General features: G+C 36.8%; 1 protein-coding gene across 1 annotated transcript in view; it reads right to left on the reverse strand.

Annotated features, from left to right (window-relative positions):
• LOC140231212 (ADAMTS-like protein 3) overlaps positions 1-12,989 on the reverse strand; it is a 221,438-nt gene that overhangs the window by 114,671 nt on the left and 93,778 nt on the right. Inside the window, exon 4 of the mRNA XM_072311358.1 lies at positions 1,660-1,783. Within this exon, the coding sequence (XP_072167459.1) occupies positions 1,660-1,783 (124 nt within the window). The remainder of the gene's footprint in view (positions 1-1,659; positions 1,784-12,989) is intronic.

Consider the following 12,989-nt stretch of genomic DNA (forward strand, 5'->3'; position numbering starts at 1 on the left):
AATAGCCTGTTCTCCTGTTCTCTTTGACCGAAACTTCCCCCACTGTTAACCGATTCCTCTTTCTTCTTTCTGTTCGATCTACCTGGAGAAAATTCCAACCAATAAGGGAGCATTACCGGTAAGCTAATCCCAATCCCGATTCAAATAAATCCAGGGTTTACCCCCAGTAGATGGCTTGAAATCCAACACGTAGGATCGGAAGTATTATCGCAGGTGTGTTGTGCCCATGCACCTGTCCTGGCGAAAACTGAAAGAGAAAATCTTTTGGAAAGACAGAAATCCTTGACAAGCAAGAAAACGCATTGCCATTGCTGCATAGATTTTACTTCTCTGCCTTTCGAGACAAAAACTTATATCCAACTTTGTGACAAGCCAGTTGGTGCGTAATTAAGCTCAAAAAGATTGCAAAGAATGTTGTAAATATAATGCACCATCTGCATTAGCCAATATCTACAACAGACATGAAACAGCAAAGGTAGAAGAGAAAAACCTGCTGTGAAAGAGACCATGAAAGTACCTACATAAAGTGCAACCATTTTCTGATCTAACGGTCAGTATATGATATGTTTGTGTTCCATGTATGTCACAATGACAGCAGAATTTTCATCATGAACCTTGTCGATAAGTGTTGGAATTTGAAAAAAAAAAACAAAACCACCAGATATTTTTGGTTGCTACTTAAAGAAAAACAACATGAAAAAGGATATCTGCAAAAGAAAGCCTTAGACAATGAAAATTTGCAAGTTCAAATTTCACTGGATCCACGTATTGTAATCAATTCACAAGTGCGAGTTTCAAGGAAGTTTTATGGAAGTATGAGCTAGACATACATTGTACTCAGACTGTGAGGGAACAGTGGATGCTATTCACCTCTGTTTTATTACTTCACAGTCATAAGGCATTCTTGAAGACCAAAACTGTTTAGGCACTGTATACATATACCTGTAAACCTGCACCTGCGAATATTCGTCATCTGTGCAACTCCGATTGCACAAGAAGCCCTACCTCAAAAATTAGATGCGGTTACAAGTGTGACAAACCTCAAAACCCACATAAAGCAACTGCTTCATGAACCTTCTGTCATTTTCTCATCATGAAGGTTGAGTTCATGTCCTTTCCATCATGTTTTTTTTTTTCTTTGACGTTGTATTTCCATTTGCAAGCTTTTAAACGTACAACAAAGTTTTCTAAATGTATAAGAGAGGATCCCAGCTGAACAGGTATTGCGGTTTTGCGGTTTTTCCCCATCTGAGGGCACTTGTATACTGTATGCGCTATATATTTAGCGATTCTAAACTTTCGCAAATCGAGACTTCCTGACAATTTCACGAGTGGTTAAATTCGCAATCGTGGAGCACTGTTCTGAACGGAGAAATACATACGTGTGCATCGCATTCATATCGGGGATCAGAGTCATTATTTTTGTTTGTCTTTAATTTCGCGAATACAGCACCTGACTCGCGAAATTTGCGAAAATAAAAACCTCACGAAATAGTCGGCGTATACAGTACCTGAATCGCAACCCAAAACAACATAGACAAAAAAGAAGGAAATATGAAAGATAGTGAGTGAGAGAAAAAGAGAGATAATAGGAGAGAGATATATATGAGAATAGCCATGGCAGCCCTCTATGTGTGGAGAAGAGGCATTATCTCTCACCTGTCTGCCGAGACTCGACGAGCTTACGTCCCTTCATGAACTGGCAGGTGGTGTTGTCTCCACTACAAACCCCGCATCGGTCCATCTCTGCTGTCGAGTTGAACTGGTAGTCGCAGCCAACATGCTGGGAGTGTGAGGGAGATGGGGGAAACATTTAGTCATGTTCTGAACATGGCAGAAGAGGAAAAGCAAATCTGCTGATATATATATATGCTTTGGTATATATTTTTGTCCATTTGTAACTGCATCTATGCTTTGTAAAGATATTGAATTGTACCATGTATATGTTATTTTGAAGTATATCCATAATTTGAGAAATATCAAAATAGTGAAATGAAATGAAATATAAACATGCCTTTCTCATAGGCATAAATCATAGTGTAAGATAATCTGGAAGTATAAGCACTCGTCATATAACGAGAAAAATTCTTAGAGATATCAAGATTATCATGTACATTCTAATAATTTTCTCTATTTTTCAGCAGCTTTTTTAAATGTCTAAAGTTGATAAAAATGGTTGTATTATGTTGGTTGTTGAATTTAAACTCTTAATATATTCTTCTGCTCTGTAAAACCTCGTAATTAAGCTTATCAGAAAATTTTACAAAATATGATAAAACAATGAAAAAGAAAAATGATAAACTGATCGCATTAATAAACAATGCCTACTGGAGGTTTGTGAGGTTAAACATGGAAAATTCATAGCTTTAACAATGCATGCCAGCTTTCATTGAAACATCCGGCACGTAGTTTAGTTTGATTTCATCAGAGTCAACTTTAATATGGAGTGGAATTGCACTTAAAAGTCAGTCTGAAAGGGGTATTGTCCATTAATCTCCTTTTCCGTCACTTACGGGTGCAGATATCAGACTTGGCAAGGACAAATTTGCCTGTACGTGATTGTATGTGCGCAGGGCATTAATCGTCTCCAAGCACGGCATTCATAAATATCCCCCTCTCTGGCACGTCACTTGAAACAAACGGTTAGATCACTCACGCAATTAGAAGTTGAAAGAAAGGAAAAGAGGAAACCAGTCGAAGAAAGGGAGGAAGAGCGGGCGTGAGAGAAAGAAAAGGGAGGTAATGAAATCTCTCAATTTCGGCTGCCCTACATATATTCATTTCATTTCCTGAATTAGTCAGAACATCCATTAACATTGATAGAGGCTTTTATATGGCATTGATTGGTACACACGTCTGAGGGGAGGGAATAAAAGATTGATCTGTTTGGGGTTTATTTGTCATCCATAGATTTATTTTTTGGCTAAATTTCAAATCATCAGTCAGCCATTACAAAGGGCAAAAGAAGATCATTACATCTGCTGATATAAATTTTGAGAAATTCTCGCCAATATGAAGTATGTCATATTTATGCCTATTGCTATCAAATGGAAATTTGAATTGATTAATTACATTACAGTTTATGTAAACTTTGAAAATGCCACAGTATGCTCTGTGGTTAAAGAAAAAAAAATCCTCCATTAAATCAATATTGTGGTTCTACGTGTAAGACACACAAGTCCAGGATTCTGTGCCTTTCAACTGTTTGTGAAGATTGGAAATTGTCAGTAAAAACAGCAAAAACATAAATGAATACATACAGTTGTACATACACATACATGGGTGTACATCATACAACCATACAACACTCATGTGCCACTCATTTTGTGGGCCCTTTTCAGTAGATTCAGAGTACTGACATCACGTGTCGCTTAACAAAATTACACACTGAATATACACTGTAAACTACTCTATCCCATAAGAAAGTCATACTGTAGAATTAGGGAAATTAGACACAACAAATGAAATTTACTGAGTTTTCATTCACAGGAAGACATGTGTTTCCAAAGATAATGTCTTCAAGCCTTGAAAAATTAATACAAAAACCTCCCTTTTCAAACAGTTGCAAGCAGATGGAAATGAATGCTACCACACGATTCTGTCCTGTTATAAATATGACATTGAAAAATATGTGCTCGACTTTGTTTAGCCTCGCCCTCAGTCGGAAATTCAATAATTGCTGACACGTTCAGCATGTTTCCTTCTGTTTTTCTTCTTCTTCTCTTTGATTGAATGATGCTTGGTTAGCAAATTGTTTGAGCATATTTTGAGATATCATTTTATGCAAAAAGAAAGATTATAGTGAAGCAAGGAGGCTACACGAATGTATGACTATAGGCTCTGCCTAGCGAACCGAAGGCATTGCTGAAATTAAACGGGACATTTTGGTGTGGGGTCATAACAAACTTCTGCACAGCCTGGATGCAAGGCTAATGCCAGGTACTTCTCCAGTTGTCCCCTTAGAGGGATGTGTGACTCAGATGGGGGTCAATTAATCGTCCACTTTTCCATGACCTTGTCAGTTAGGGGATCATCTCATATTCACACTTTCAAGTTTTGAAAGTAGTTGAAAGACAGGAATACCCTTGGAAATTAACATTTTTCATAATTTTCCGTTTGTTCCCATGGTAAATGGGCTGCACATTGATATTTCACATTAATGATTTCACATGACTAAAAGTCAATTGTTTGATATATACTATTAGAACAAATCAATACCTTCTTTTACGATAACTATTTCCACATGGAATTACAAACAGGATATTTTTGATAAATCATGATAGATCTATATATCAGATACCGTAAGTTTTCAAATTGAAATCTGTCTTCCATCAGGCCATGAGGTTTCAAAAAATGAAAAACACATCAACGTTGAAATAGGGAATAGAGTGTACTTTTAGTATATCTTGACTACACAGTGTCAGTCTGTCAACTTTAACCCATTAAAAACTAGTCCCGAGTATACTCGGGCAGGCATCTATGGGGAATGCATGTTATAGCAAAATAAGCTCATCCTCAAGGGGTTAAAGGGATGGAGAAGCAGAACAATTGTCTGTGCTTCCATGAAGCTACACAGCATAGAAAAGCTATATTGAAACTTTAAAAACAACATTATCAACTTCAAGCAGCAATGCCTCTACCAAAATCCTCCCAGTTGCAGTCATGTTTTCCAATCTGCTAACTCATTACAAACATTTTTTCTTTTCTTTTTCAGAACCATCTTCCAGTGGCACTGGAACCCAATACATTCCTTGTCCAAGAGTGAAGGGGTTGGTGTTCTTGAAGCAACAATCAACACTCAACCGAAGCTTCCACAGCTTCTCTCACCATGCTTTCTCTAGAGCGGAGCGAGCATCCACCCAGCTTTGGTTTTAACAGAGCCATGTTTTCTCTGTAAATATTGAAAGAAAACAAGATTTGGTGCTCTCTGGGCTACCTTTTCTCTTCCACCTCCTAGTAACCACAAGGTCCCGAGTTGTCATTCACACCTATTGTTGCATATTTTTGCCCCTCTTCTCTTCTTGTTTTTCCCTGCCATTCACTGATATGTATTTACCTGTAACTTACACGTCAAACAGCTTAAAGGTCAAATACACGAAAGAATTAGCCGACTTGGTATTCTACAACTTTTGCTCTGCTGTGCCAAAGCAGCATTAAGCCTATATGCACCATGCACTGTGGTGAGTATTAAACAGTTTGTTTGTTTTTTCAGAATGCACTTCTAAATGAGGACTTTAATAAAACATATCACAATTCATAAACTAATAAAAGAAGACATTATTCACTTACCTTAAAGAATAAATAAAGTCAACTACATTTATGATGAATACTTTGATTAAAGAAATCAGCATTTAAACAAGTACTTAAAAACTATGCAGTACAATGCATATGTTATCATAAGTAATCACATATTTCTTTGTCAAAAAACAAATAAAACACACCTGTATCTCATTGGTATCATGAAAGTTGTAATTACCATGTTGCTATTTCCATTCCCTTTCATCCAACTGCAAAAAGCTCTTCAGGAGGGAGATCCCATTCATGTACTGTGAAAGTAGATATTTCATGCGAGTAATTTTTCGTACTCTGCCGGATGAGATGAATTTCATGTGTTTTTAATTCTGCGGACTCAAGGCATGAACTACTGGAACGTACAGCAAGCAAATATATTTGCATACTTTAATTTTGCACTAGTTTCTGGTCCCTCAAAATGCTTGAAATTTCCACACAGTTTTAACTTTTACTGTATGTGATTTCAGCAAAAACAGAAATATCAGTGAAACATCTAATGAAAGTTTGAGGGAAATCAGACAAATGGAGGAAAAGTTAAGAATTTTTTAAAGAGATCTTGGTTATTTCCATGTCACCCTTTCTAAAAAGAGATCCTCCAACAATTCACAATGGCTGTCACAGTAGAATTTCAATACAGCACTTGACCTACAACTCAAGACTGCAGAAGGCTTGGAGAATAATATTTGTCTATAACTCCTATATGTCAGTAATGGGTCAAGGGAATGCACACTTTTCAAAAAAAAAAAAAAATGGGCATACATGTATTACTATTATTAGTGAAATTTCTTTCATATTCCCTTTGAATAGTTCTGTTGCTTGGATATCACATTTTTAAATACAGTTTCCATGTATGTAGAGGAGTGCACAGAATAACAAAAACTTAAAGCAAAGCTCCATGAAGGACAAACATGAAATTATGTGGGGCATGACGGGCAATAGAATGTTGACTGTTACGATACTATTTGCATGGCATTCACCTGCAACATCACGTAAATAGGATTTGCATTTAAAGTTCACGATGTATACTCTCTATCTGCATAGTGTACACACACACAGATATGTATATGTTGATTTGACTTAATGAAATTTATCACAACATCTTTTGAGTACAATTTTACATTCACATCATCTGATGAATTTTTTGCATGCCATAGCTCTGAATAGGCCAGGAAAAAAAAAAAAAAAAAAAAAAAAAAAAAAAAAAAAAAAAAAAAACCTGACACAGGAATATCAATGGTATCACTGATAAAAACTTAAACCAAATATTGTCTATTGTCAATTATATTCTGTCTTATAACTGTGTATTCGAGTTGTGCATAGCAATGCAGGCCCTACATGCTAAGGTATGCCTTCAGCTTTGACTATACCCAAAGTTTGTGACACTGTCATTGGTTAGTAGATTCATATCAAATAGGCATGACCAAATAAACAGACATCTAGGTGAACTTCAGGAACAAAAAGAGTATGTACATTCATTCACTTTCACCTGCTTTACAGATGGATTCATTGGCACCTAGAAAATTCCTTACAGAACCTAAAGAGGGGAAATTTGCAAATATAGCTCCCAAAACCCCCAAAAGACCCCAAGTAGCATGAGCGATAATTCAACACATTCTTTCTGACACCAATTGATGTCTTTGGGGCGGAGTATACAGGCTAATGATGCCACTATTAACAAAGGAGAGTTTCTAGCTTTAAGCCTTACATTTCAATGCATTCTGTAAGCTTTCATTGGTCTTTCTGGCACAAACTACCCCCCCCCCCCCCACCAACCCCTGAGGAGGTTGTCGCATACATGTCAAATTTCGCCCCTTAGTGTTTCCACAATGCTTTTCCTCAATTTCTTTGTAAGCTAGGAGATGTAATTACAACTCAATTACTGGCCACAATAGAGACTGAGGTGAAATGATGCCACAGTGTCTACACTGACAGCTGCTGCCTCCCATTTAAGCCACATTACACATCATTATTTATTAATATTTCACCAGCGTTGGTCGTCCCCTCGTAAATCAGTTCATAATCATGCTTTTCAGGAAACTCTTTTCTCATGTCGACACAAAATTGGTAAATTCCAAACTGGAAGATGAGACTGTACATGCATGAATATCTCATGTTGGGGTGTCATGTGGTATGGTTTCTATTCCCACACTGTACCAAAGGTGGCCGGGTGCATGATATAAACCTTTCTGCCATTAATTAAGGAAAGTGCTGGCCAGAACATCCCACAAATCATTACAAGTGTTCCTTATGTTGTCGTTTAACTGCATGAAAACATTAATTTCATCATGCATGTTATGGGAGGGAGACTTGTGACCAAAAATCACTCAAAGATCATAACTAAATAAATCCTGTCGTCAATTAAGTCTTTTGTAAAGTTCATATATGGACTTTGGGAAATATCTGATGCTTCTTTTTTTTAAATCACTATTCAAGTATAGCTGGTCAATAAACATCTGGGTTAAATAGGAATTCAGATTATGCAAATAAGCAGCAAAAATTTAAACGATTTCTCTCAAGATTACCTCTCTGTTACCAAGTCTATCAAAGTATACCGGCACATAATCAGTGAGAACTACTCATTTGGTCAATTCAGTGACAAAGCAAAGCATTATAAAGCAAATACTTTCAAAGACAATCACATCCTTTTGACACCTGCAGACTTTCAAATTTCAAAAGGATTATTTGATGGTTTCATTTTTCATATTTTTCCTTTGACACACAATAGTGAGTCATTGCCTTCACTGTGATGTCACAAAACAATGAGAGAAAAAACATGATATGCAGTAGATGTACGAAAGGAAATATTTCCTATTAATATTGACAAAGTGCATGAATATATACTGTAAATAGAGACATTGGAATAAAAAAGTCACTGTCAAAACAGACGTTCTAATAACTCCATTTTGTTATACACACATAAACCACGAACACACACATCTACTCTTTGTTATTCACAATCCATTCTATCTTTAAAGTTTTTATTGGGTATAGAGGAACAAGTCATTCATAATATCTCTTCCTTGAACCTACTCATATTTCTATCTCACCTTCCCTCTCATCGATCTCCCCTCCCCCTCCTTCCCCACCCCCCCATTCCTTAACAACCTTGGCTTGAATACCACATATTGCTATCAGGGCTCAAGCCTGCTTCTAGCCCAATATGAAATCATCTCGAAATCTCAAAATCTGGATCACAGACCCATAAATGTCACCTCCAATCCCACTGAACAGGGACTTTACCCTTAACGTACCTGATGACTGGTGAAGGAAATTCATATCTTTTGAAAAACAGAAGCCCAGAAGAAGGCAGAACAACTAATGCCACCTGCATATTGACCAAAGGAGTGAAATGTACTGTTTATCATTTATTCATTTTTTATTTATTTATTTTTTTAATTCTTTTTTTTTGGAGGGGGGGGGAGGGGGCTAATTGAGACACAAGTTATGAATTCTTTACAATTTTGGTGTCATCATCGTTGGATGAAAAGACTACTACAGGTTGTGTCAATGCATAACAGTGATTAAAAAAAAAAAAGGAATGTACAAAAGGTCAGTTTTAATGAGAAGTACACATTCCCTCAACTTGTTACTGACGTATGTTACAGGTAATATTATTCAGCAAGAGGTCTTTCTGCAAGAGGTACAAATGTCAGTCATGGGATCTTTCATTGTGCTAGGAAAGTGAAAATATGTTGAATTTCTCTATATTTTCTTAATATCATTGTCCATGTGTGATGTCACAAAATGTTGTAGTCTTTTCATTCAGCAATGGTGGAACCACAAGTTTAAAGATCCATACCTTTTTAACGCATTGTCCGATTTTCCTCAAACTTAGCTGATGTGTTCTACTAATATTGCTGCATTCCCTCAATCCACATGATATCTGGTATATTTGGGTTTGATTTTCCTTTAAATAGGGTGACTACTTCACAATTATACGGGGAAATGAAACATAATCAGATCAGAGAAGAGGTCTTCGTAACACTCACTTCCACTTTCAATTTTTTTTTTCACAGTAATGTCAGGTGTGATTCCAATATCCACAGTGGAGAATTGGTTAACCAGTTTTAATCCTTCTGTTGCTTTTGTTGTGTTTTTTCCTGGGAACAAAATCATATTTTCCTATCAAGGACTTTGAGGGTTCTGTGGTTGAGGAGCATTCAGACCACCCTCTGGTGGTACAAGGTGATTGTTACAAAGCAAGGGCTATAAATGTCGCACTAATGGCAGTGCCGCTTGATTATAGAGCCAAATTGATCGTGACATTCCTGAAATGAATCTCACGGCTTGATTCAAACCAAATGACTTGGTGACATGAATGCAAGATTTCAACAATGCCTACATTAGAATTCGTCTGTTACTCTCAATATGTGTGTGAGAATAAATATTTTGAATATGGTGGACATACATGTATTTTGATAATACAACCTGTAGGGCCTCACACTCCATGCCTAAGTACTGTATGAGCTGAAATTTTCGCGTACAGATATTTTCGCGAATTGCTACTAGGAGGACATTTTCACGTGTTGTTAGTTTCGCGGTTGCGAGGTCTAACTGTACTTATTCTATTCGCACGTTGTTATTTTCGCGTGTTGTTATTTTCGCGGTTCAAAGGCGATTCGCGAAATTCGCGAAAATAATACCACCGCGAAAATTTCAGCTCGTACAGTAACACTTGCAATTACAGCAATGGAAAGATAAAATTAACCTGTTATCCCGTTTGTGGTAAGTCAAATGATACTATAAATTCTAGTGACATATATCATATCCCTTCACTTAATGGCCCATACTGTAAAGCAAAATATTTTCACAGCACAAAATTTTCGCGAATTGGAGGTAACGGCCATTTTCACAGCATAAAATCTTCATAAATTGCAACTGGCATTCACTGCATATTAGTGTAGACAAGAACTTTCACATGCATTTGTATTTTGCGAATCTTGGCTTTCTAGAAATTCATAGAATAAAAATGCCCGCAAACATTTCTGGTTCTACAGTATTTTGACCCAAACCATGAATACAATGTCTCTTGGAAAAAGTTTTGATAACTATTCTTCCTTTCAATGAGATCCATAAATTCATGACTTCATTTATAAATGTTTACATAAAGTAACTTGTGTCCTGGAAGCTGTCTGTTTTTTCTGATATAATTGTATCTACCAGGAAAGAAAGAAAGAAAGAAAAAAGATCAGGGATGGGGTGGGGGTGGGGGAAGAGAGACCAAAAAAAAAAAAAAAAAGTCTGGAAAAGCCTGCTTTTCCTCAGCTGTAAAGCTCTTGTGGAGGAGGGGAATTTATGAATGTTTACTCTCAGACTTATCCATAGGATTTGTCCCGGTGTCACATTATGAGCTGCGAAATATGTCAATGTTCTGTCTCTTTTACTTTTCTCAACCTCATTGTTGATGCTCTTTGAATGTAGCCCTACAGCTCTCTTTTTTCCCTCCCCACTCAGAGAAGCCTTATCCCCAGAAATAAATTTGTTATCTTTCGATCAATCACATTTGATGAGTGCTAGAAAAAGCAAAAAAGTACCCAAAGAGTGCCTTTTGACATGTGATGGATGGATTTGGAATGCTACGGTGGATTTTTCTTTTTATCTTTGATCACAGGCTTTGCATATATCCCTCTAACCACCTAGACTGGACAAAAGTTGTACAAGTATTAAGAGCATATTCTTTACTCTTGTGGCTGAATTGCATACACATGTACTGCACACTTATAAAAGATGTAATAGCCTCAAATTACTTTTTCAGATCAACCTGCATGGTAAAAAACAACAACTCTCATGAAGCTTATAATCATTCAGGAAGAGTTTAGAATTCTCATTATGTAGGCCTATAACACGATCTTGGCTGATGCGATGTCATACATTTAAACTGATGATTTATTTTGTCTCATACAAATACATGTACATACTCCAGGAAGTTGTTGTTTCTAAAGGCATAGGACATAATGAAAATAGAGAGAAAAAAAAAGGATAAAATGTTATGTTATCTGTTTAGTAAGCTGCGTCTTCCAATGGGCATTAACCCGTTGAGGACAGACTGATTTTGCTACAACATGCATTTCCCATAGGCACTTACCCATGTATACTTGGGACTTCTCCTCAACAGGTTAATTAAAGATGCAATATTCTGCAATTACTTTTACGGATCAACCTGGTACAAACCAACAACAGCACTCATGATACTTGTAATCCTTCAGCAAGAATTAAGAATGCACATCATGTATGATAGGATCTGAGCTTAAAGGGACTGTGCAGTACTGGTTGAGGTAGGGATTCATGTTTTGAACATTCCTAAGTGAGATAATGAGAAGCCTCTTATGAAATATGAAAGAGCATGTAATTCTAAGAAGGATTCAACGTTTATTTGATGAAAATTGGTTTTCAAATGGCCGAGATATCCCCAAAAGTGCTAATAATAAAAGGCGACATGCCCCAACTTTATTAGGATCTCTTTGTTTCACCTTGTTTTTGGATATCTCAGCCATTTCAAAACCGATTTTCATCGAATAAATTTTTGATACCCCTTAGAACTGCAATGCTCTTTGACATCTCATAGAGTGGTTTCTGAATATCTCGCAAAATGTTAAAAGCTAAATCTACACCTCGACCAGAACTTTACACACCCTTTAATACCATGTCATAGACTCAAACTGAAGATTCATTTTTTCTTATATAGACTCCACAATGTACTTCAAAGTTTTTGAAATCAATAGACACAATGAAATGAGAGAAAAAAAAAGAGGAAAAAAATAGAATGATATGTACCTGTTTAGCAAACTAGGCCTTGCAATAGGCACTGCAAGGGGTAGATACAGTTGTATTTTGATTTGTACCTGTACAGGCACTCCCACTTCTCTGAACAATTTTGGCAGCAGAAAACACCTCAAACCCCTCCACTTCAAATCATAAACGACTTACTGAATGCTCCCGGATTCAAATAAAATGTATTTTCTTTCCAAACATGGGACCTGTCCCCATAGCCCGCAGGTGTGTATTTCTTTCATCTTTTTTTTTTTTCCTCTCACATGCCTCTCTCACACACGCAAATACAAATAGCACACTCTCTAGCCAGATATGTTGGAATGACGAAACTACCCGAGAGGTGATACAGAAGTTTCTTTTGTGGAAGATGTTGATGCAAAGCGTTTTATCAACAACATGGTCCCACAAATTCTTTTATTTGTATAAAAATCGAGAGAGAGCCCAAACACATAAAAAGAAAGAAAAGACAAAAAAGAAAAGGAACAGAAATATTTAGGACCAATGAAGTTGAAATGGAGAAAAAAAAGGGGGGATTCTGTGATTGTGAGCTACGCCAGTGGGGTAGAAGTTCCAATAATTTTCAGCCCCCCAATCAAATCCTTGGTCACGGGTGACTCCCCTATCCAAACATGCCCAGAGGTTGGGCCAGGATCTCTAGAGGGTACTGTTGAGAGGGTTCTCCATCCCTTACAATAGTTTTCAGTCCTGTGTGCTCTAACACTGCCCCTCCTACCTTGACTGCCTCACTCAACGATTTTCAAATTATGGAGTCAGGTTTCCATGACACTGAAAATTTCATTCTGCATAAAAAAGAATTAAAAAAAAAATGTATTTCCTAACCCTAAAATACAAAATTACATGACATAGACTGATATGAAAAGACGGCAGGCTCTTGCATTTTTTTCTCCCTATTTCCGATTTACCTG

Source organism: Diadema setosum, chromosome 7, assembly GCF_964275005.1.
Source record: "Diadema setosum chromosome 7, eeDiaSeto1, whole genome shotgun sequence".
Taxonomy (NCBI): Eukaryota; Metazoa; Echinodermata; class Echinoidea; order Diadematoida; family Diadematidae; genus Diadema; species Diadema setosum.